Source organism: Dryobates pubescens, chromosome 5 (assembly GCF_014839835.1).
Source record: "Dryobates pubescens isolate bDryPub1 chromosome 5, bDryPub1.pri, whole genome shotgun sequence".
Lineage (NCBI taxonomy): Eukaryota > Metazoa > Chordata > Aves > Piciformes > Picidae > Dryobates > Dryobates pubescens.
Genome location: NC_071616.1, coordinates 46,183,043 through 46,208,475, shown reverse-complemented (window position 1 = coordinate 46,208,475; position 25,433 = coordinate 46,183,043). Strand labels below are relative to the sequence as shown.

The following is a 25,433-nucleotide window of genomic DNA, read 5'->3' as shown; positions in this document are numbered from 1 at the left end:
GAGGCAGCCACAGCCTCCCTGGGCAGCCTGTGCCAGAGTGGCCCTTTGGAGAAAGCTAACCCAGCTGAACCCCTGGGGACAGAATGTTCTGCCTCAACCTTGGATGTATGTTTCTAGCAGAAGTTTCATCTTATGAGTGCCTTTCAGCATGATTCCTGAAGAGGTTTTTGGCTTGGCTAATGAGGAAGGTGAGCCCTTGTGAGCCTGGACAATGTCCTAGTAACCTTTGGCCACTCTTTTAACAGCCTCTGCCCAGGTTCTGTGAAGTTCAGAGAGGAATTTCCTTAGGGATGTAGTTTGGATGTAGCATGTTCTGGTGGTTGTTTGGCTGCACAGGGGGGTTTAGCTGGTTGGTATTGTTTGGTTTTAGAGTTGCTTTGGCTTGTTGGTTTGTTTGGGGTTTGTCTGTATCTAAAGTGTCACAGCCCAAACTGTCACACTGTCTTGACTGTGGTTGGGAGACAAGAGTCAGAAAAGGCCTATTTCCTTCCTTGGGGAAAACCCAAATGCCTTGGCTTAGGGCAGGGGTATTTTACCCCATAGAGAACCCTAGAGTTTACCCATCTCTAAAAGTTCATGAAGCATAGATGGCCTCATCCTTGGAAATAGGAACTGAAGAGAGCTCTGATGCCCCCATCCCAGCTGCTGGTGTCTGAGTGTTCTCCTGGTTTGACAGGTTGGCCTTGCTACAGAATGCTTAGGAAAGCTCTCAGAATCTGTGCCTCAGATCTTTCCATTCTGAAATGGTAAGGTGCTGAAAGATAAGCTGTGATGGCTGGGTGCAAGCAAGCTGCAGTGGGTGCAGCTCCACCAGTGGGCTTGTATGAAATACCCTTCTTGTGTGTTCAGAGAGAAACAGCAGCACATGTATGCAGCCAGGCCCCAGGGTCAAAACTTCCAGTGCAGGAGGCAGAAGTAACTGTGAGATTTTTGTGCAGTTGTGTCTACCCATTTTCATGCCTTTGTCTTCCCCCCTCCTAGAGCAAGCAGTTTCCCCATTCTGTGCCTGCCTTTCTGAGCTGCTGACCTTCTCCAGCTCTCAGTCTGTGCCAGCCAGCACGCAGCCTTCTCACTCCTTTGTTCTGTGGGGAAATATTCCACAGCAGCCCTGATTCTGTTGAAACTGGAAGCTGCTGTGCATATATTAGACCCATGAAAGCAAATATTTTCTGATCATTTCTCGTTCTCAGCACAGTGTTTGGCACACTGCTTCACCCTCAGCCAGCAGAGCAGGCAGTAGGTAGGACGCTGGGGTTGGATGTTTTTAGTGTCACTCTTCTGCTGTTTCGCTCAGAACTGTTTGGGGGACCACAGCTCTTCAAATGCTTCCTTCTGCACTTCAGTAAAAAGAAACCACCAGAAACATCTCAGCTTCATAAGGCACTGTCCTGAGATCAGAGTCCATTGCTTCTCTTCTTCATTGAGCTAGATACAGGTGGCAAGGTGGCTAAGGCAGGTGGCTGCTCTGCAGAGCCTGCAGCTCTCTGTATCACGAAAGGCTGTTCTTACAGCCAGCTCAATCTGCCTGCTTTGTAAATGCAGAATTAACCAGGGTGGAAAACACCTCAGAGATCATCAACTCCATGCCTGCTTTCCTTCAAAGCTCTTGTCTCTAGGACACAGAAATTCTTAACTGATCCTGCTTTCGTATCTGTCTTCTGAGAAGATCACAGAGTCACAGAGTTACTGAGGCTGCAACAGACCTCTGAGATCATGCAGTCCAGGCTCTGACCTAACACCACCCCATGGACTAGGCACGTTGATGGAGATGGTCTGCTGGTCGTGGGACAGGATGTGGTACTTCATTCAGGAGATGGACTTTCAGGCATGGGAATGTGCTGCCCAGGGAGGTGGTGGAGTCGCCAGACCTGGAGGTGTTTCAAGGTGGTTTGGATGTGGTGCTTGGGGATATGGTTTAAAGGTGACCCTTGTAGAGTATGGCTCTGGGTTGGACTTGGTGAACCTGAAGGTCTTTTCCAGCCTAAATGTTTCTGTGACTAATCCAACCAGTTGAGCATGCTAAGAACTGCCCTGTAGATGTGAGACTAGACAGCAAACCTTATATTTGGTCACAGAATCATAGAGTGTTAGGGGCTGGAAGGGACCTCAAAAGATCATTGAGGCCAACCTCACTTGCAGAGCAGGATCACCTAGGGCAGGTCACACAGGAATGCATCCAGATGGGTTTGGAAGGTCTCCAGAGGAGACTCCACGGCCTCTCTAGGCAGCCTGCTCCCAGGGCTCTGGCACCTTTATAGTGAAAAAGATTTTCCTGATGTTCAGATGGAATTCAGGATGAATTTCTCAGTGGCCTTGCCTGTAAACTCAAGCTTGTAGCTGTATTTCCAGCAGCCAATGTGCTCCTATAGCCTGAGCAGCAGAAAGACAAAGTTCTTTATCTTTGTGTAAAGGAGTGCCCAGGCTCTGTTGATAGTAACATTTGCACTTACAGGGTTGTTCTGACTTGCAATAGGAACAGTTTTTGCATGGTAGCACTGTTTTATCTGTCTGCTCTTCTGCCACAGCTATAGTTGCTCCACTGGGCCTGGTGCTCAAGGACATGGCTTAGTGTTAACCCTTCACTGCTGGGTCGAGGGTTGGACTGGATGAACTGGGAGGTCACTTCCAACCAGACAGAGTCTGTGAAGAAATGATCAATGTTTTGTACTTGATAAATATTCACAGGATCACACAAAATCAGAGGGTGTTAGGGGTTGGAAGGGACGTCTGGAGATCATCCAGTCCAACCCCCTGCCAGAGCAGGACCATAGAATCCAGCACAGGGCACACAGGAACACATCCAGATGGGGCTGGAAAGGCTCCAGAGCAGGAGACTCCACAACCTCTCTGGGCAGCCTGCTCCAGGCTCTGGGACCCTCCCAGGGAAGAAGTTCCTCCTCATGTTGAGGTGGAACCCCCTGTGCTGTATTTCTATCCATTGCTCCTTGTCCTATCCCAGGGAGCAAGTGAGCAGAGCCTGTCCCTGTCTCTTCCTTCCTGACCCCCAGCCCTCAGATATTTACAAGCATATATTCAGTCCCCTCCTAGTCTCTTCTCCAGGTTGAACAGCCCCAGGGCTCTCAGCCTCTGCTCATTTTGTGGGGTGCTTGAGTATCCAGCTCAGGCAACACATTCAGGAGTGGAGAAAATCCATCCTTTGCAAACCAGTTTGTGTGAACATTCTGTGTCAGAGGGACTCAGAGTCTCTAACCATTTGTCAAACTCCTGGCTGCTTTAGAAAACCCCACCAAAGCCAAACCCCCCAAAACACCTAAAATCAGGTACGTGCCATAGACTGAAAACTCAGTCCATGTGTTTTCACTTTCCAGCTTCCTGAACTGAATGTGAGAGCTATATGGAGCAGTTGGTGTTAACTATCTTTGATACCTGTTCAGTTCCAATAACTTCCAATTACTTCTGCTGGGAGAAAAGAGATACAAACAAGCCAAAGCAAACAGCTTGCAGTTTGTGAGTTCTGGCCTGAAACGGTGAAACACAAAAAAGCCCCACAGGCAGCTTAATGTTCTCTTTTTGGTTACAATCTGAGAGTCAAGTTGCATGGTTTGCTTTCTGTTCAGATGATCCTCCTGCATGGGATGGGCTGTAAATGGCTTTTCGAATCCAGTGTGCTTCAGAGGCACACTAAAAGCATTCAGTGAACTGCAATAAACAAATACAAATTAAGCCCCCCTGGAACTTAGCAAATGTTTATTGCTTTTTAATGCAAGCATTTCTTTCAAAGGCCCTGAGTGCACCACCTAGCCAACTCTGAATGGCAGAGACGTTTCAACCTGTGAGAGCTCTAAAGCAGCAAGGCAGGCCATTTGCATCCCCAAATGTTTTGTTTGTTTTTGTCATTGGCAGCTAAAGAAGACCATAAAAAAGAAGAGAGCAGTTTGGAAAATGCACAAAAATGGTAAGGTTGGGGTTGGGGTTTTTGCTAGTTTTTTTTGGTCAAAGATGTTATTGATCTTCTCAGGAGCCAGATGAAATGGGGGGAGGAGGAGGGAGGGGAAGAATCTGTACTTCAAAGAGGTAATATTGCTGTCTGAAAAAATTCTTAGGTAGTCTTCCAGGAAAAAGTTCAGCTGAGTTTTTAAGCCCAACAGTCTGCTCTGCTTGAGGGCTTCACTGCTGTCAAGATTAGACTGAATCAGGGCATTGAAAGAATGGTATAATAACTGATTAACTGCTTCATGCAGTGAGAATAGATCTGATGCTCACTGAACGTTTTCAGGCTGTTGAATGCAGGGAAATCCTCATCCTTTTATTAGCTGAAGATCTCTGCCTTCCTTAGGCCAAAGGAAGCGCAACACGGGGAGAAAGGAGAGGAAATGATTTATGGGTAGTAAAACATTTAATAACTTTGTATTTCTAATATTTTGGTTGGTTGGTTGGTTGGTTTCCCAAACTAGAGTTTGGGGAGAGCAAAGCATCTGCCTCTAACTTTATTTATGGTAACTGTGGAATTGCCATCAGTCAGCTGGGGTAAATTAATTCTTAGCTTCTTAGCACTGGGTTTCCTTCGTGGTCACCAAAGGCAGATCTGGGGTAATTTAGGGCTTGATGTTATTTTTTCTGAGCCCGCAGTGGCTGTGGAGGGGCCACTTAATTTGCAGCTGACTTGAAGAATTGGTTGTCTGATGTGAAGATTGGCTTTTTCAATTGCTAAATAAGCCTTCAGTGGTTTATATTACTGCTAAAAGGATCTGTTACTTCTGAGTGTCAGGAGGCAGCCCGAGAAACTAGATTGAGCTGGATGGATGCAAAACTCTGCTTCTGGGGGAAGGGCTGAATGGGAAACATGAAGAGGGGATGAGGAGTAAGTGTCAGGATGAAGGCAGAATGAGAGAGTGTGCAAGGATCACAGGTTGGAAAAGACCCTTGGGAACTTCAGGTCTGACCACGAACCCTACCCTACAAGGTTCACCCCTAAACCATATGCCCAGGCACCACCCCCAAACCACCTTTAAACACACCCAGAATTCAGGATCCCAGAGCCCCCAGAGGCAAATGTGTCAGCCACAGATGAGGTGGAGAGGGGGTCTGTTAGGAAGATGTTAGCCAGGTTCTGTCACTCATGATGTTACTGGGGCTGCTGTTACATGAAGGAGGCCCCACAAGAGAGGTTCTAGCCTTGCTGTTCCTGGCTCAGCTGTGCAATGTCTGACCCCAGTGAATGCAGTGGAAATGGCATTGCCCAGCAGGCATAAAGTGTTCTAACCATCTGATGGTGATTAAAGTATTCTGGGTGTTTAGGGGTTTCAACCTCAGAATGGTTTACACAGATATTTGAAGTTACATTTCTTTGTATATTTGTTTCCTAATCGCTTGTAGCGTCCCTGCAGCACCCTCCACCTCTGGATTGTACTGTGGTTATAGAAGCACAGAATTGGCAGGGTTGGAAAGGACCTCAAGGCTCAGCCAGTTCCAAGCCCCCTGCCATGGGCAGGGACACCTCACACTGCAGCAGGTTGCTCACAGCCACATCCAGCCTGGCTGCAAACACCTCCAGGCAGGAGGCTTCCACCACCTCCCTAGGCAGCCTGTGCCAGTGCCTCTGGACTTTTGCTGTGATCCCTTTGCTATGAATCCCCAATTACCCTGAAATTTAATTACATGTTTCACACAAAGCCTGGGTAAGAAATTGAAAAGGCTGAGGCTATCCTGTAGGAGGATATAAAAAGCTATTACATCAGTATCTGATATTCTTCAGTATGTCCTAGAAGCATTGTCCATCTTGGAGGGTCCCTTCCAAGCCAAGGAAATTGGTGAGCCTGTGAACCTTTAAGGACTGTATTGGCTCATGTGGCTGAAATCCAAGCTTTTATTTGGTGCAGCAGTTGGTTGGAAGATGTATTCCTTTATTTGGAGAAGGAAACATCTGGCTGGTTTGGGTGGGTTTCTTGATGATGTTCTTCAGGCCTAGCTAAAAGCTCAAATCTCAGCCTAAGGCAAAACCAAACACTTGACCTTGTCAATTCCACATGGAAACATGCAAAGTGGACTACAAATCCAAGGCAAACCTAGGGATTCAGAATTTCCATCTGTTGCCTTAAGTAGCATCTGTTGAATCACAGCCTGGGCTGCATCACAAGATGCACTGCCAGCAGGTCCAGAGAGGTGATTCTGCCACTTTACTAGGCTCTGGTGAGACCTCACCTGGCGGACTGCATCCACCCCTGGAGCCCTCAGCACAGGAAGGACATGGGTCTGATGGGGAGGGTCCAGAAGAAGGCCAGGACAGTGATCAGGGGGTTGGAGCAGCTCTGCTATGGAGACAGGCTGAGGGAGCTGGGGGTGTTCAGCCTGGAGAAGAGAAGGCTCCAGGGAGACCTAATAGCAGCCTGCCAGGACCTGAAGGAGGCTACAGGAAAGCCGGGGAGGGACTTTGTAGGCTGTCAGGTAGTGATAGAACTGGGGGGAATGGATCCAAGCTAGGGGGAGGGAGATTTAGATTAGACCTTTAGAAGTTCTTCCCCACGAGGGTGGTGAGTGACTGGCACAGGTTGCCCAGGGAGGTGGTGGAAGCCTCATCCCTGGAGGTGTTTGCAGCCAGGCTGGAGGTGGCTGTGAGCAACCTGCTGTAGCGTGAGGTGTCCCTGCCCATGGCAGGGGGCTTGGAACTGGCTGATCCTTGAGGTCCCTTCCAGCCCTGACAATTCTGTGATTCTATGAAGAAAACATTAAAACACTGGCAGTGTATTTTGATTAAATTAATTACCTGTGGAAGGAGATGGTTTATTTTCAGTACTTCTTTACAGACTCACTATTAGCACTGCCAGTGGGGTTGGGCTTTTTGTTGCTAACCCCAGTTCTCCCTAAACAATTGAAGGTTGCTTTTACCAAGCCTTGGGAATTCTTCCTGATTTGGTATGTGGCTCTTCCACATCCCTTCAGTAAATGGGAGAATGAGATCTTCATGGAGTGTTGCAGGAACTAGAGATAACATAGCATTCCCTGAAATCACAGAATCAGAGATATTCAGCTTGGAGGAGACCCTCAGGATCACCAAGTCCAAGGGAGAACCCTGCTCTCCAAGGTTCACCCCCTAAACCATATCCCAAATCACCACATCCAAACCACCACTAAACACATCCAGGAGCTGCAGGAAGTGGAGTTTTTGTCATGCAAATGAAATGCCTGTGAGTTGCCTGACATCTCTCTCTGATGGCTCAGGCATCTGTGAGCTCTGCTCCTGGGAAGGAGGTAGGTGCTGGGGGGTTAGTTACACTCAGCATGGATTACTGCTTGGGTTTCCAAGGCTAAGGGGAAGTAATGGTAATTGCCAGCCTTGACTACTGAATCAGGAACCAGCCCTCAGAGAAACTGTTTCCCCAGTGGCCTTATGTGTTGACAGTTGTTTGTTTCCCACCTCCCCTCCCTCCTAGCTTTGAAGAAACAGTGGGGTACTTCGGGATCAAGCCAAAGCCTGGCGAGAAGGAGATCACCCCCAACTACGTGTTCACGGTGTGGTACGAATTCTGCAGCGACTTCAAGACCATTTGGAAACGGGAGAGCAAAAGCATTTCCAAGGAAAGGTAAGGTTCTAATAAAGCCATTAATACCATTTTAGATGTCTGGGAAACTGTTCCTTCTCAAACCCAACAAATTACGCTCCTAGGTTTCACAGGCGGCCTTTGCTTTCTTTCAGATCTAATGGACATCAAGGCGAGCTTATTCCCTCAGGGTGCGTAGGGAAATGCACCAAAGGCACGCTGTCCCCACAAAAAGATAAACACACATCATCTGATAAATTACACTTTGGTAACCCCTTCCAATTACTAGCTAGTAAAATGAAAGGGGAGCTGTGCTAATTTGTAACAGATTGCTTCCCTGGGCAGTCTCCCGTTGGCCGGGGCTAAATGAGGCGATATTGCCGTCGCAGACAGTACAGACAAATAAAAGTGAAGGCTTTGCCACTTAATATACTGCACTGGCATCAAAGGGAAGCCCCCCGAGATTCAGGCCACACTTAGCACGGTGTCGAAGCCCCACGCTGGATTTACAGCGCTGCTGCTGGCTCTCGGTGTCCTGCTGGGGACATCAAACTGCTCGCCGCTAGAGCTCACCGCGGTCGCCTGATTTTATTAGTCAGTCGGGGGGGGAAATAACAGCAAAGAAAGAAACAAGGAGGGGGGGGGGGGGGGAAACAAAAAAGAGAAAAAAGGAAAAAGGGGAAAAAAAAGGGAAAAAATTAAGAAACAAAAAGGGAGGGGAAGGGGGAGAAAAGGGGGGGAAAGAGAGGGGGAAAACAAAGGAAGGGGGAAAGGAAAAAATGAAGAAGCAAAAAGGAAGGAGGGAAAAAGGGAAAAAAGAGAAGGGGAAATGGAAAAAAGAAAAAGGGAACAAAAAAAAGGGGGAAGGAGGGAAAAAAGGGGGAAAAAAGAGGGGGAAATGGAAAAAAAGAAAAAGGGAACAAAAGCCAAAATGGGGAAGGAGGGGAAAAAGGGGGGAAAAAAGAGGGGGAACAAAGAAGGAAAAAAAGGGGGGGAAATAAACAAAAATTGGGGGGAAGAGGCAAAAAAGAGAGGGGTGGAAATAAAAGGAAAAAGAAGAAGGGAGAAAAATTAAGAAACAAAAAGAGGGAGAAGGAGAAAAGGGAAAAAATATGAATAAAAAAAGGAAAATATTAAAAGGAAAAAAATTAAAAGGGGGAAAAAAGGAAAAAAATTTTAAAGGAATAAATTAAAAATTTAAAGGGGGAAAGAAAAGGAAGAAAATTAAAAAGAAAAAACTTAAAAGGGAAACAATTAAAAGGAAAAACTAAAAAAGGGGGGAAAGGAAAAATAAAAGGAAAACATTAAAAGGAAAAAAAATGAAAGAGAGGAAGGAAAGGAAAAAATTACAAGGAAAATAAAACTTTTAAAATGTGGAAAAAAGGAAAAAAATTAAAAGGGAAAAGAAAAAGGATAAAAAAATTTGAAAGGTGGAAAAAGAGGAAAAAAATAAAAGGGAAAAATTAGAAGGAAAGAAAAATTAAAATGGGGAAAATAAAAGAAAAACGAAAAGGAAAAAATTAGAAAAAACTTAAAAGGGGAAAATAAAGGGGAAAAATAACAGGCAAATAAAGTTTAAAAAGGGAAAAATAGGAAAAAAATGAAAAGGAAAAAAAAAGTTTTCAAAGGGAGGAAAGGGAAAAAAAAGGGGGGAAATAAAAGAAAAAAAATCAACTCTAGCCTTCAATTATTTTCTTGATTTGTCTTGAGCTCCTCATCTTCTGCATAGCAAAAGCAATTCCACACCAAGCCTGCCACACTCCAGCTCATTTGAAAGTGATAATGTGGTGGTGCTCTGGAAAATAATGGATTCCTCATTGTCAGCATGGAGTAGCAGTCCAGGTACTGCCTCAGATTTAGAGAGGAACAAAAGGCAAAGTCTTGCAAACTGGAAGCAAAAGCAGGAAACTGCTTCACACTCCCATTTTGCTCCGAGTCAAGTGGGGCTTTGTGGGTTGCTTAGAAGTAGCTTTTTAAAGGGCAAGAGGCAAAATCATAAATTCCCAATTCTCTACAGAAATTAGAGGTTTTAAACACAGGGAAGTTGTAGCTTTTGGTCTCATCTCTCTTATTGTTGGATCGAATTTTAGAGGCTGATAACTGCAAAGCACAGATTTGTTTCATAGAATTGTCAGGGCTGGAAGGGACCTCAAGGCTCAGCCAGTTCCAACCCAACTCCCTCAGTCTGTCCTCACAGCAGAGCAGCTCCAGCCCTCTGCTCATCCTCGTGGCCCTTCTCTGGACACCTTCCAGCCCCTCCAGATCCTTCCTGGCACAGAGGCTCCAGAACTGGCCCCAGAGCTCCAGCTGTGATCTCAGCAGAGTGGAGCAGAGGGGCAGAATCCCCTCCCTGGCCCTGCTGGCCACACTTCTCTTGCTGCAGCCCAGGATGTGATTGTTTCTCTGGGGTGCAAGTGCAAGTTTCACACATTAAATGCTGGGTAAGAGAAGCAGTCACCAGCAGGTTGCTATCATCATGTCAGAGAGGGATTTTTTCTGCTGAATCAGGACTTTTGTTCCAAAGTAGTTAGGAGGAAGAGAGGAGGAAGGTTAAAAACCCAATGTCCAGTCCATACTGTGTGCATCTTTGTAGCTCTGTGCTGGACTCTCTCAAGCAGCTCCCTGAGGTCCTTCTTGAACTCAGTGGCCCAGAACTGGACACAACATTCCAGAGGTGGCCTCACCAGGGCAGAGTAGAAGGGGAGGAGAATCTCTCTCAACCTACTGACCACAGCCCTTCTAATCCCACCCCCAGGTTGCCATCAGCCTTCTGTTTTCATCCTCCTAAATAGCTTTGTAATGTGCTACTGAAAGGAACCTCATGAGATCAGGAGATGAGAATGCTGGTAGAGCTGTTTTCCTCACCTGAGAACATCCTGTCAAGGCATGACCGTTTAAGGGCTCTGCTTTACAAAGCATGAGACCAATGAGCTGCTGTCCAAAAGAAGCTTGAAAGCAGGCTCAGAGTCACTGTGCCCACTGGTAACTAAAAACCTTAGTATGAGAGGAATGGACAGCTGTCTTCCTTAACTGGGTAATTAATTGGATCCACTTCTTGCCTGGCATTTTCAAAGACTGCCATTTAGTTTAAGACAGGAAAATCAATCTGTTTATCATGAAACATTTTGTTTTGAAGGGAATTTGGAAGAGGAGGACTTGGCAGTGGAAGTCAATACTTTCACACTTGGGCTCTGAAACTGCGGCATTGTGTTGCGTGAACACATTTGCCACTGGATTCCTCTTCAGATTGCAGGAGGAGCTGCAGCTCCTCTGTGCAAAATGTGTCTGAAGGAGCCAAACAGATACCTTTAGGAAGGGATTTTGTTGCTCACATGGGTACAGGAATGAAAGCATTCACAGAACCCCAGGTTGGATTGGCATCTTGGAGTACAATTTGTCTTTCAAGAAATACTGCTCAGGGGGAAAAAAAAAGCATGGGAGAAATAGTGTAATGAAAACTGTTTTAGCTTTCAATGATTAATGGCTTAAAAAAAGGTCAAAAACCCTAAGATTCCCAAATCAAAATTCAGTCTTCAAAACTCCTGTGTGTTGTAAACCAGGCAGCTGTAGAACCTCCACATTCGAGGAGGCAAAGAGGCTTGAGCTAACTGACAGCCTCAGCTGCAGGGAAGAGCCTGTTTTGTCTAACAGCCACTTGGCTCCCCAGTGGCACAGAAGTGTAGAAATCTGATTAGAGTGCTCTGAGCTGCCCTGAGCTTAACCCACTGGGAAAAGAAATGAGCTGCCCCCCGAGGTATAGTTGAATCATTGTCTCTCTGCCCTGAGGAGATTGGCACAGCAGTTAGGGCTGCAGGGCAGGGTTACAGATAGGCCACAAACGTAGGTGCTGCGATGCTGGAGGTGATGTGGCAGGATCTGTGAATCACTGCAGAGGTGAAATGAGGAACCTTTCCAAAACCATATCCCTGACAGAAATGGGATGACAAGTTTTCTTGTACAGTACAGCTTGGGGGATGATATGTTAGAGAGAGCCCCTGGGGAAAAGGACCTGGGGGTGCTGGGGGACAGCAGGATGCCCATGAGCCAGCAATCTGGCCAAGAAGGCCAAGGGCAGCCTGGGGCTGGATTAGAAGGGCTGTGGTGAGTAGGTCCAGAGAGGTTCTCCTGCCCCTCTACTCTGCCCTGCTGAGGCCACATCTGGAATACTGTGTCCAGTCCTGAGCTACTCAGGTCAAGAAGGACCTCAGGGAACTGCTTGAGAGAGTCCAGCACAGGGCCACAGAGCTGCTGCAGGCAGTGGAACATCTCCCTGTGAGCACAGCTGAGGGAGCTGGGGCTTGGAGCTGGGAGCAGAGCAGCCTGAGGGCTGCCCTCATGGCTGGGGATCAAGATGTGCAGGGCTGGAGCCAGGCTCTGCTCAGGGATGGCCAAGCACAGCACAAGGGGCACTGGGGGCAAGCTGGAGCAGAGGAGGTGCCAGGGGAACAGGAGGGGAAACATTTTCCCTGTGAGGGTGGCAGAGCCTGGAGCAGGCTGCCCTCTCCATCTCCATCAAACAGCTTCCTCTAAATGCACCCTGAAGGCTCACCAAACGTTGGGGACTTTTGTTTTGTTCTGCATCAAACCCCAGGTTGGTTGCTGACAAGGGAAGCCCTTGCATCCAGGTACACCAACTGCTTTTGTGCTTTCTTCTCTGTGTCAGCTTTTCAGATGATAAGTGACACTAAACCAAGAAGGGATGTGCTTTTTCCATAAGGTGCTGACACCAGGAGAGATTGCACATCATTCCACTCCCACCTCCTTCTCATGGACTACTGATTTTCTGTGCAGTGGGCATGATTTTACAATTCAGAATCAAAACTAATACAGATTTTTAACAATTTAAATCCATTTGAGGTGTGTAACTGTGTGATGTATTTAAATATACACACACACACACACAAATGCCTATCTATGTCTATTGAAGCATCCAAGATCTCTTACAGTATATTTGAGAGGCTATCCAAGCCAAGTCTGAATGTAGGGAAGAAATGTAAACACAGAAAACCACAAAATACAAGGAGTTTGCAGTCAGCAGTTTCACAGCAGGCTGTGATTGTGTCAGAACAAGAGGACACAGTCTCAAGCTGTGCCAGGGGAGGTTTAAGCTGGATGTGAGGAAGAACTTCTTCCCAGAAAAAGAGATTGGCCATTGGAATGTGCTGCCCAGGGAGGTGGTGGAGTCACCATCATTGGAAGTGTTTAAGACAAGCACTTGGTGCCATGGTTTAGTTGATGAGATGGTGCTGGGTGGTAGGTTGGACTGGATGATCTCAAAGGTCTTTTCCAGCCTGGTTAATTCTGTATTCTGCATTCTGTTGTGCAAATGAAATGTAAGAAGGCTTATGATAGAATCCTAGAATGGCTCAGGCTGGAAGGGAGCTCAGAGCTCAGCTGCCCCAACCTCCCCACCATGCCCAGGGACACCTCTCAGCTACACTCAGCTGCTCAAGGCCTCATCCAGCCTGGCCTTCAGCACCCCCAGGCAGGAGGCAGCCACAGCCTCCCTGGGCAGCCTGGGCCAGAGTCTCAGCAGCCTCCTGCTGAAGAACTTCTTCCTCAGCTCCAGCCTGACCCTGCTCTGCCTCAGCTTCAAACCATTCCCCCTTGTCCGGTCTGCAGACCCCCTGATGGAAAGTCCCTCTGCAGCCTTCCTGCTGGATCCTTTCAGCTCTGAGGTTCCCCCTGGAGCCTTCTCTTCTCTTACCCAGGCTGAACACCCCCAGCTCCCCCAGCAGGTGTAGAAATAACAGGAACATGTGAAGCATATCAACAGTTTGAGGTTTGAGCACAAATTCCAGTGCCAGCCTCCATTTTACTGTATTTGTACTGATTCAATCAGAGAGCTAAAAAGCAGTTTAACTACAAGCTATTGAAAGGTTTGATCAATAACAGGCAAGTTCTTTCCAGAACATTCAAGAGCAAAGGCTTGATTACAGAAGTTGGTAGTGGAGGTGGAGGGTCTCTGATAGTGAAGCTAACCAAGAGCTCTGTGAAGCCATCTGCCAGCCCAGGTAACACAGAGGTGTTCTAGAGTTCTGAGACTGAACTGCAGCCTGTGACAGAACAAGAGGACACAGTCTCAAGCTGTGCCAGGGGAAGTTTAGGCTGGAGGTGAGGAGAAAGCTCTTCCCAGCAAGAGAGATTGGCCATTGGGATGTGCTGCCCAGGGAGGTGGTGGAGTCAGCATCCCTGGAGGTGTTCAAGGAAGGCTTGGATGTGGCACTTGGAGCCATGGTTTAGCTGTCAGGAGGTGTTGGGTATTAGGTGATAGGTTGCACTTGGTGATCTCTGAGGTCTTTTCCCACCTGTTTGATTCTATGACTCTAAGAAATTCTTCCCAGCAAGAGAGATTGGCCATTGGGATGTGGTGGAGTCACCATCCCTGGAGGTGTTTAAAATAAGGCTGGACAAGGCACTTGGTGCCATGGTTTAGTTGGTTAGATGGTGTTGGGTGCTAGGTTGGACTTGATGGTCTCTGAGGTCTTTTCCAACCTGGTTGATTCTATGACTCTAAGAAATTCTTCCCAGCAAGAATTCTTCCACATTGGGATGTGGTGGAGTCACCATCCCTGGAGGTGTTTAAAGTAAGGCAGGATGAGGCACTTGGTGCCGTGGTCTAGTTGGTTAGATGGTGTTGGATGATAGGTTGGGCCTGATGGTCTCTGAGGTCTTTTCCAACCTGGTTAGTTCTGTTAGTTCTGCAGCCTGTGGTAAGCTGTGTGGGCCAAGAGTGTTGGTACACTGCAGGATTAGTTTATGGGCTGCATGCAGCAGTGATCCTGCAGCAAGGCATGTGATGCACGTAAGGAATCTGAGCTATGAGGATATTTCTTAGTCTCTTAAGGGGTATCTGTTCAGCTGTTATAGGATCTGGGCTTGGAATGCAGCCTGGCTCAAGGTTGAACAGTTGATGTTGACTGCAGCTACCACTGCTTCTTCAGCTGAACATTTGGTTTGCACAACAATTCCTGTGCCAGCACAGTCTTAATGGGAGAGGTTTGGACTTGAAGTAAGCTCAGGTGGCACAGAATTGTCATTCCAAGCTAATTCATAACCCACAGCTACCCAGCACCAGCTGCATGGAAGGAGCTGTAGAAGCAGGGAGAATGGATTATTCCAGAACATTAAGGAATTGAGAGGGAACCAAAAATTTGGCCTCTGTCTTTGCACAATAGCAGAGCCTCAACATGGATGAGTAGCAGCTGGCTAGTTTAGAGTGGATTCCAGGTTTGCTAACTGAAGGCTTTAGAGCATGGAGCATGCAGATACAGCTTCTTCTGTCCAACTAAATGGGAAACAGGGGTGACAATGAGTTTGTCTGATTGGTCTCTGACTTGATCATACATTTCCCTGTAAGGAGAAAGTCTTTTCATGAGCTTATGAAGGGAACTTCTGAGAATTCATAGAATGGTCCAGGCTGGAAGGGACCTCCAAGGGTCATCCAGTCTGACCTCCCCTCAGTCTGCTGGGACATCCCCAGCTAGATCAGGCGACCCTGAGCCTCATTAAGCCTCACCTCGAATATCTCCAGGGAAGGAGCCTCAGCCACCTCCCTGGGCAACCTGTTCCAGTGTTCCACCTCCTTCATAGTGAAGAACTTCCTCCTGATATCTGGTCTGAATCTGCCCTTCTCTAGGTTGAAGCCATTGCCCCTTGTCAAGTCCCTTAATCATCCTTGTGGCTCTCTGTTGGATTCTCTCCAGCAGGTCTCTGTCTCTCTTGACCTGGGGAGCCCAGCACTGGGCACAGGATTGCAGCTGTGGTCTCAGCAGGGCAGAGCAGAGGGGGAGCAGAACCTCCCCAGCCCTGCTGGCCACACTTTTCTTGCTGCCCCCCAGGATCCCATTGGCTCTCTTGGCCCCCAGGGCACATTGCTGTCCCATGCAGGACTTGCTGCCCACCAGCACTCCAAGGTCTTTCTCCATGGAGCTGCTTCCCAGCAGGGCAGCCTCTAACCTGTCCTGGTGCCTGCTGTGATTGCTGCCCAGATGCAGGACTCTGCCCTTGTCCTTATTGACCTTCCTGAGGCTTGCCTGCAGCCAGCTCTCAGCCTGTGCAGCTCTGGTTGGGTGGCAGCACAGCCTGAGGGGTGTCAGCCCCCCCAGGTTTGCATCATCAGGAACCTGCTGAGGGTACTCTCAATGCCCTCAGCCAGGTTGTTGATAAAGATATTGACCAAAACTGGGCCCAGTCCTGCTCCCTGGGAACACCACTGGCCACAGGCCTCTGAGTGGACTCTGTGCCACTGCTGACAACCCTCTGAACTCTGGTAGCCAAGTGCTGGCTTTTTTCCCTCATAGGAGAGCAAAGGGTAATAAGTAATTAGTCTGCCATTTCTATCAGCCAGCTATCACGTGAGTCAAAGCCAGCTGCTTCATTGATATTTTTGTGTTCCAAACTATGCATCCTGGGTTTGGTTTGTTTTATAAAGCCAGGTTTGCTGGAAGATGTGCAGAGGTGGAGTGAAACTCACTGAGCAGCCCTGCATCAGTGACAGGCAGCGGTCTCTTTTTAAGCCTAAAAGTCTGTAATCCCTAGAATCCCCTCTTCAGATGGCAATAGGGACCCTTAAATGGTGAAAGAACTAAATGCAGAGTTAAATACAGAAGAAATACAGCAATACAGAATTAACCAGGTTGGAAAAGACCTCAGAGATCATCCAGTCCAGCCTAGCACCCAGCACCATCTGATCAGCTAAACCATGGCACCAAGGGCCTCAGCCAGGCTCTTCCTGAACACCTCCAGGGATGGGGACTCCACCACCTCCCTGGGCAGCACATTCACTCTCTGTGAAGAATTTCTTCCTAACATCCAGCCTAATCCTCCCCTGGCTCAGAAAACACTCCTGGCACCCAAGAGAATGGGATCAAAACAAAACAGAAAGAACCAACCAACTTTTTTTCTCTGTTTTTCTTATTTTTTTTGGTTGGAAAAGACCTTTAAGATCACCAAGTCCAACCAATCACCCAGCACTGCCAGGCCACCACTGCCAGGCCACCACTGACCCATGTCCCTCAGCACATCATCTCCACAGCTTTTAAATCCCTCCAGAGACTTCCCTGGGTAGCCTAAAGGCTTCACAACCCTTTCAGAGAAGAAATTGTTCCTCATATGATTCTGCCCCTCTGCTCCACTCTGCTGAGACCACAGCTGGAGCTCTGGGGCCAGTTCTGGAGCCCCTGGGACAAGAAGGATCTGGAGGTGCTGGAAGGTGTCCAGAGAAGGGCCACAAGGATGAGCAGAGGGCTGGAGCTGCTCTGCTGTGAGCACAGCCTGAGGGAGTTGGGGCTGCTCAGCCTGGAGAGGAGAAGGCTCTAAGGAGACCTAATTGTGGCCTTCCAGGATCTGCAGGGGGCTCCAAGAAAGCTGGGGAGGGACTTTTGAGGGTGTCAGGGAGGGATAGGGCTGGGGGGGATGGAGCACAACTAGAAGTGGGGAGATTCAGATTGGACGTGAGGAAGAAATTATTCCCCCTGAGGGTGGTGAGAGCCTGGCACAGGCTGCCCAGGGAGGTGGTGGAAGCCTCCTGCCTGGAGGTGTTTGCAGCCAGGCTGGAGGTGGCTGTGAGCAACCTGCTGCAGTGTGAGGTGTCCCTGCCCATGGCAGGGGGGAACTGGCTGAGCCTTGAGGTCCTTTCCAGCCCTGACAATTCTGTGGTTCTATGAACTGCCTGCCCAGCCTCACTGATGTGATAATAAGAAGAGAGGCAAAGTCAGAAGGGGCTCTTGCCTAGGTTCTTGTGTTGAGATGTAGATCAGTCTGCTACAGGCACTACTGAGATAGGGGGAAAGAAGAACAGAGATCTGATTCCTCTGGGAATGGGCTGGAACTGGCTGATCCTTGAGGTCCCTTCCAACCCTGACAGTGCTCCTGTGAAAGTGAGTTCACTTGTAAATAGTGTAACTGTTTTGTTCCGTGTCTTAAGCCCTGCAAACAGCAGGAGTCACCCAGCAGGTACTTACAAAACCCATGGCTTAGAGAAGGAACTTTAGCTTCCACCCCTGAGCACTGGTAAACACACACACACAAAATGGCCTCAAGAGCGTGTGCTGTGTCTCCTGGTGTGCTGCTAGTGCTGCAGACAGGAGTCACACATCAGTAATTGCAGCCATGATCCACAGCCCCTGGCCTGTTTGGGTTGGGGTGTTGGTTTTTTTTGTTGTTGGCTTCTCTTCCAAAATTCCTCCAGAATTGAGTGTGTCAAAAGTGGTTTGAACTGGACATGGTGTTTTAAATGGTTTTGGTGGGTTTTATTTTGACTGGCCACAGCAATTATTTCTGCCGGTGGAAAAAACTGAAGGGGAGAAGAAAGGAGAATGTTTTCAGTTCAGGGATGCCAAGAACTGTGTTGTTTCTAGTAAAAGGCTGCTTGGGTGTGCAGGAGGGGAAATTGCTTTGCTGAGTTCTTCCTCCCTTGCAGAAATTCACTGCACCTTCTTTCCCTCTGCATTTTGCCTGCAGAGTGGTAAAGCTGGTACTCTGGGCAGGTCCTGTCTTAGGAGTGCCAAGGATTTTCCTTCCTTTTCATCACTGTTCAGCACATCATTTCCCCTGCCCTTTCTGCTGTCCCTAAGAGGGGAAGAGATTCACAGGATCAGAGGCTGTTGGGGGTTGGAAGGACCTCTGGAGATCTTTGAGTCCACCCCCCCTGCCAGAGCAGGAGCATAGAATCCAGCACAGGGCACACAGAACACCTCCAGATGGGACTGGAAAGGCTCCAGAGGAGCAGACTCCACAACCTCTCTGGGCAGCCTGCTCCAGGGCTCTGGGACCCTCCCAGGGAAGAAGTTCCTCCTTGTGTTGAGGTGGAACCTCCTGTGCTGGGGTTTCCATCCATTGCCCCTTGTTGTATCACAGGGTACAACTGAGCAGAGCCTGTCCCTGTCCCTTCCTTCATTATACCCAGCCCTCAGATATTGATAGACTTTGATCAGATCTCCTCTCAATCTCTTCATGTTAAGTTCTGTTTCTCCTTTTCCTCCTAATTAAACTTGTGATCAGGTTGTTGCATACAGAAACAAGACTTCTGTATGCAAGACCCTGAGAGCAAAAAGCAATGAGCAGAGGAATCAGATCTCTGTTCTTCTTTCCCCCTGTGTCAGTAGTGCCTGCAGCAGACTGATCTGCACCTCCACACAAGAACCTAGGCAAGAGCCCCTTCTGACTTTGGCTCTCTTCTTATTACCACATCAGTGAGGCTGGGCAGGCAGTTCATAGAACCACAGAATTGTCAGGGTTGGAAGGGACCTCAAGGCTCAGCCAGCTCCAACCCCCTGCCATGGGCAGGGACACCTCACACTGCAGCAGGTTGCTCACAGCCACCTCCAGCCTGGCTGCAAACACCTCCAGGCAGGAGGCTTCCACCACCTCCCTGGGCAACCTGTGCCAGGCTCTCACCACCCTCATGGGCAACAACTTCTTCCTGACATCCAGTCTGAATCTCCCCACTTCTAGCTTTGCTCCATCCCCCCCAGTCCTATCCCTCCCTGACACCCTCAGAAGTCCCTCCCCAGCTTTCTTGGAGCCCCCTGCAGATCCTGGAAGGCCACAGTTAGAGCCTTCTCCTCTCCAAACTGAAGGCTTCATGTGGAGCTGTAGGGAAAGCAGTAAGGCAGAGCTGGCAGATGCTTTCATTTCGAGGCTTTCAGAGGAGATCTCCTCTGTAGCCTGGCAAAGGGCCTACCAAAACAGCATTTTCTATACATACAGCAGGCTGAGCCAGCTAGCTTTGGGGGCTTTTCAGAGCAGTATCTTCTTGCTTTGATACTGCTCCTGGGCCTGTTCCAGTTGGATCTTTGAGCCTTTGTTGACTGCCTTTGGAGTATTCCTTTCCTCACGCAGGAGAACAGCAACAACCACAACCGGTGTTTGGTGTGCATTTGTTTTGGGGTTGCCTGGTTGGTTGTTTAGCTTCAGTGGCTTGAAGAGGAGTTCACGTAGCTCTTGTCAGTGGAACAGAACCAGGAACTTGGTTGAGCATTCCCATAGTCACTGATTTGTCCTGAAGCCAGATACTCCACAAAACCCAGACACCACAAGAACAGAGGAGCTGTGTGCCTGGCGACAGCTCCAGGCAGCAGGCCGGGCAGGCTGGCCTCTTCCTTTGGGTTTCCTCTGCTTAAAATTGTGCTTTGATCTGCTGTTGGTATCACAGAATCACAGAATGTTGGAAGGGACCTTGATGTTTCATCCAGTCCAACCCCCTGCCAGAGCAGGAGCACCTAGAGCACGTCACACAGGAACACATCCAGGGGGGTTTGAACATCTCCAGAGAGGGAGACTCCACACCCCCCTGGGCAGCCTGCTCCAGGGCTCTGGCACCCTCACAGGGACAAAATTCTTCCTCCATGGAAGTCCATGAAGTCCATGGAACTTCCTCTGCCTCAGCTTCCACCACTGCCCCTGGTGCTGGCATTGGGCATCCCCCAGCAGAGCCTGGCTCCAGCCTCTGGGCACTCACCCTGCACATCTTTAGCACCAGCAAGGAGGTCACCTCTCAGGCTCCTCCTCTCCAAGCCACAGAGCCCTCAGCTCCCTCAGACTTTCCTCTTAAGGAAGAAGTTCCACTGCCTGCAGCATCTTTGTGGCTCTGTGCTGGACTCTCTCAAGCAGTTCCCTGAGGTCCTTCTTGAACTGAGGGCCCAGACCTGGACACAATATTCGAGATGTGGTCTCAGCAGGGCAGGGTAGAGGGGCAGGAGAACCTCTCTCAACCTACTGACCACAGCCCTCCTAACCCACCCCAGGATGCCATTGGCCTTCCTGGCCACCAGAGCACATTGCTGGCTCATGCTCAACCTCCCATCCACCAGGACCCCCAGGTCCTTTTCCCCTTCACTGCTCTCCAACAGGTCAGTCCCCAACCTGTAGTGCTCCATGGGGTTGTTCTTCCCCAGGTGCAAGACTCCACACTTGGCCTTGTTGAGTTTCATTCAGTTCAAGGGCACTTTATTAAGTGCCTCTGCACACTAATAGCAGTTTCTTGGGCTAATGTGCCAGCAGACAGTGATGGTTCTCACAGGTGCAGTCTATGATGAGCAGAGCTAGAACACCTTTAGTTTCTTTGCCTCTAATGTTGTCTTCTCTGTGTGTTTTGTTTCAGAATCAAAGTGGCTCAGCAATCAGTGAGCAAGTTAACTGCAGAGAAGAAGGTTGAAACGAAGAAAATCAACCCCACAGCTAGCCTGGTATGATCTGTTTCTCATGCTGACCTTCAGAAGAGTTCTTGGGACACTGTTCTGCTCACTCAGAGTGGTGCTGGGCTGCTGCTGTCGCTGAAGGGTGACACAGGAAGCTTAGTTTGAATGCAGCAGAGTAATTTTCTTCCCAAGGAGAAATCCTCCATCTGCTGCCCTGTGGTAGTCCAGCAGTTAAGTTTAAAACTTAGTTTACACACACAGAGGGAACCACAGAATGTTAGGGCTTGGAAGGGACCTCTGGAGATCATCCAGTGCAACCCCTGCCAAAGCAGGTTCCCCTAAAGAATGTCACACAGGAGCACATCCAGGCTGGTCTGGAATGTCTCCAGAGATGGAGACTCCACCACCTCTCTGGGCAGCCTGCTCCAGGGCTCCATCACCTTAAACTAAAGCAGTTCCTCCTCAAGTTGAGGTGGAGCCTTTCCTGTTCAAGTTTGTGCCCCTCACCCCTTGTCCTGTCGTTGGGCACTGCTCAAAAGAGCCTGGTCCCAGCCTCCTGACAGCCCCCCTCTGGGTATTGATAAGCATTTGTGAGATCCTCCTCTCAGTCTGCTGCTTTCCAGCCTAAAAACCCCAGCAGCACAGAATGTTAGGGGCTGGAAAGGACCTCTGGAGACCACCCAGCCCAGCCCCCTGGCCAGAGCAGGATCACCCAAGGCAGGTCACACAGGAATGCATCCAGGTGGGTTTGGAAAGTCCCCACCACCTCCCTGGGCAGCCTGTCCATAATGCAGAGGGGTGGGGGATGGGGGGGGTGTTAGTAAAAACATTATTAGAGCAGGTTAGAGAATGATTTTCTGGATTCCTCTCCATGTCCACTCAAGTCTTCCATGCTCTGTAGTGCCCTGAGGCTCACTGCCTGCAGTTGTCCAGTGGCTGAGGGTCTGGGCTTTTGCCAACACCTTACAGACTCTTGTTTCCTCTGTTGAATAATGACAGAAGGGATTAAACCTCCATTTGATTTCCTTGCTGCTTCCCAGCTGTTTTGACCTGACACAGAAAGAGGACTAATCACTTCCACTGTAGCTAAAGACTTTCCTTTGTGAGCAAGGCCCACAAAGATTAGATCAGTGTTTCTCAAACCACAGGAAGGAAGAGGCTGAGGGAAGGAAATGCAGGTGAAGGAATCAGGTTAAGGTTTCCATTCCCAGCAGGGCAGATCAGTTGCAGGACAGGCTGCAGAGATATCAGCCCTGCTGAGACCACAGCTGCAATCCTGTGTCCAGTGCTGGGCTCCCCAGGTCAAGAGAGACAGAGACCTGCTGGAGAGAGGCCAAGGGAGAGCCAGGAGGATGCTTAGGGGACTTGAGCATCTCCCCTGTGAAGAGAGACTGAGAGCCCTGGGGCTGTTTAGCCTGGAGAAGAGAAGGCTGAGAGGGATCTGATCAATGTCTATCAATAGCTGAGGGGTGGGGGGCAAGTGGAGGGGGCCAAGCTCTTTTGGGTGGTACACAGGAATAAGACAAGGAACAATGGATACAAACTTGAACAGAGAAGGTTTCAGTTCAGCATGAGGAGAAACCTCTTGACAGTGAGGGTGGCAGAGCCCTGGAGCAGGCTGCCCAGAGAGGTTGTGGAGTCTCCTTCTCTGGAGCCTTTCCAACCCCACCTGGATGCCTTCCTGTGCAGCCTGCCCTGGGTGATGCTGCTCTGGCAGGGGGGTTGGACTGGATGCTCTCTGGAGGCCCCTTCCAACCTCTGATGCACTGTGTGATCCTGTGTGATCCTGTGAAAATGATCCCCAAGAGTGCTGCCAACACTCTCTGTTTCCCTCAACAGAAAGAAAGGCTACGTCAGAAGGAAGCCAGCGTGACTGCCAACTGAGAGAGGAGTGCTGCTGTGACTTCAGGCCTCTCGTCATGCTTTCCTGCACCCCTGGCCCAGGGAGCAGCTTATGTTAGATCCTGGATTCTGCTCTGCTGCTCTGTTCCAAGACAATCCACTAAAGAGTTGTTCTCAGTTTCTTCAGCAGTGTTTGGAGCACTCCCTGGGAGGGAATTCAAAGAAGATTTTCCACGTGGGGAAGCGAAAATTGATTTTCTCCAGCTCTTCCTTGCATTGCTTCACAAGCATCTGGTTGTTGATGGCTGCTTAAAGCACTCTTAATGCATTCATGGGGAAGAGCTAGAAGGAACCTTTGGGGGCTGCTGAGTTAAGTAGTGACTAACAACCTGTAGGTTATTTACAGGGCTTTGTGTAGGTGACAGCCACACAGCTCACTGGGGACTTTGGCATCACCCTTCTTGTTGCTTCTGCAGCCACTGGGGTGCAAACTGACTGCTCCTAAATAACCTCACAGTGTCTGAGGACTGGGTGCATCTTTCTAAAGCTGACTCTAGATACATGCTGTGTTTTGCTATGGATGTTTTTGTAGGAGCTTCAGCTTATGCCAGCCATGGGAATGGAAAGAGTGGTTTTGCACATGGAAAGGAACAGCTCCAGGTCCTTCAGTTTTATGAGTAATGGCCTAACCAAGTCATTATTTTTATGGTTTTAGCCTAATGTTTCCTAAATTTTGTGCTTCAAAAGACCAAAAAAAGCCCAAATTTATTTAAAAGTAAAAGGTATATTTTTATTGCAGATTATATTGAAAGTGACCCAGTTCCAGGAAGTGATAGTTTTATACTCACCATCATCACGCATCGAACTGAAAGATGTCTCCATGCAGTCAGACCTTTGCCGCTTAACCTCTGGCTTTCTGGGAGGCTTTCACTTCACCAGTGAATATCTCACTCTAAAATACATCATGCAGCCTGCTCTTGTCCTCCTATATTTGTATGAAGACTGTGTGCAGCATACATCCATAGCCATCCATATATATCTATATATAAATAGAGATCATTTAATAAGCAAAACTTGAGGAGAAATAAAAGAGTTCTCACTGCCTTGCTGTGGCATTCCAGTCATTGCCCCGTGGAGCTACTGCCATAGCCCCATAGAATACCCACTGCTACTTGAAGGCTCTTGTTGCATCGTGAGGAACTGGGTGCTTAGGAGGAGAGGCTTTGGATCAGGAGTTGATTTAAGGTGAAACAGAAACATGTTGGGGTTGTGTTTAATGCAAGGAGGTGATGGCCTCTGCAAACAGCAGTGACAGAGTGGGGAGAACAAGCTCCTCCTTGCTGTCCCCAGGGGAGAAATCCTCTGCTTTACAAGAATGGTGTCTGGAGCTGGTCACAAAGAGGGGAGGGAGAAGGTAAAAAATGCCCCAAAAATGCCCCAGGAGGAAGGTGTTGGTCTTCTGCTTAGAAGGTGGAAGGAACAGAGGTGAGAGAGAGGTGTGGGTTATCCACAGAGCAGATCAGAGAGCAGCTGAGGCAAAGGCATTCCTAGAAAGGTACAAACAGGAAGCAGCAGCTGTGGAGGACCCTGCCCAGGAGAGCTTCAGCATTTCATCTCTTGCATCTACTTCTTAAGTGAGCCTCTCTCTCCTTCCTGCGTGAAGGAGAACAGGAAGGGAAGGAAGATGTCCTGGTTTGGATGTTCTGGCTGCTGCAGATACACCCCAGGTGTAGAGGCATCATTCGTAGGAAATCACTTCAGAATATCCCAGCAAAAAAGGATCTGATTTGTAGTGCTGTGGTCAGTAGGTCCAGAGAGGGTCTCCTGCCCCTCTGCCCTGCCCTGCTGAGGCCACACCTGGAATATTGTGTCCAGTCCTGGGCCCTCAGGTCAAGAAAGACCTCAGGGAACTGCTTGAGAGAGTCCAGCACAGAGCCACAAAGATGCTGCAGGCAGTGGAAGATCTTCCTTAAGAGGAAAGTCTGAGGGCTGAGAGCTGAGGGCTCTGTAGCTTGGAGAGGAGGAGCCTGAGAGGTGACCTCCTTGCTGATAAAGATTGTTGATAAAGCTGTGCAGGGTGAGTGCCCAGAGGCTGGAGCCAGGCTCTGCTGGGGGATGCCCAATGCCAGCACCAGGGGCAGTGGTGGAAGCTGAGGCAGAGGAAGTGCCATGGAAACAGGAGGAAACATTTTGTCCCTGTGAGGGTGGCAGAGTCCTGGAGCAGGCTGCCCAGGGGGGTGTGGAGTCTCCCTCTCTGGAGATGTTCAACCCCCCCCTGGATGTGCTCCTGTGTGACCTGCTCTAGGTGCTCCTGCTCTGGGAGGGGGCTTGGCCTGGATGAGCTTTCCAGGTCCCTTCCAACCCCTCCCATTCTGTGACTCTGTGATTTCCACTGCAGAGAACTGCATCCCAAAGATGTAAGGTCTCTGTCTGCCACCAAGCAGGTACAGTATACTCATTTCAGATGTTCTGAGGGACAAACCCCAGGAGCAATAACGCTTAGGGAAGCCAAAGAACAGCAGCAAGCGAGGCAAGCCTGGTGAGCAAACCTGTGTGGGGTTCTGCTGTGGTTCCCATGCAGGCAGAGCCTGCTGCCATCAGGAATTTATACAGGGAATGGTTTACCTGGGAGATTCTTCAAGCAGGAGTAGCACTCCTTGTGAGAGAAGGATTGCTCTGCGAAGTTTGCATTAGAAATCATTTGGGGGGGAAGAGAAATGATTTTAACTTACTGCAATGTCCTCTTTCCCCGTTCCTGGATGTGAAGTTTTCCTTTAGTTTTGTTTCCTTCTCCAGTTCAGATGGACTTCTCCTGTTCAAATGTTGAACAAATGTATATACAAAAAGGGATTCAACATTAAAGTTACTGATGGGAAGCATTCCTGGAGCAGATTCCTCATTCTCTCAGCTTGTCAACCATGCCAAACACTGGTGAGAATTCAGGCTTTTT

The 25,433-nt window shown here is 48.9% G+C and overlaps 1 protein-coding gene across 1 annotated transcript in view; it reads left to right on the top strand.

The window, feature by feature from the left end:
• The window catches only part of FMN1 (formin 1), a 158,418-nt gene extending 135,388 nt beyond the window's left edge, over positions 1 to 23,030 (top strand). The window contains exons 14-17 of the mRNA XM_009907850.2: positions 3,865 to 3,916; positions 7,392 to 7,541; positions 20,605 to 20,689; positions 22,481 to 23,030. Of these exons, the coding sequence (XP_009906152.2) occupies positions 3,865 to 3,916; positions 7,392 to 7,541; positions 20,605 to 20,689; positions 22,481 to 22,525 (332 nt within the window). The 3' untranslated portion in view covers positions 22,526 to 23,030. The remainder of the gene's footprint in view (positions 1 to 3,864; positions 3,917 to 7,391; positions 7,542 to 20,604; positions 20,690 to 22,480) is intronic.
• Positions 23,031 to 25,433: the final 2,403 nt, after the last annotated feature.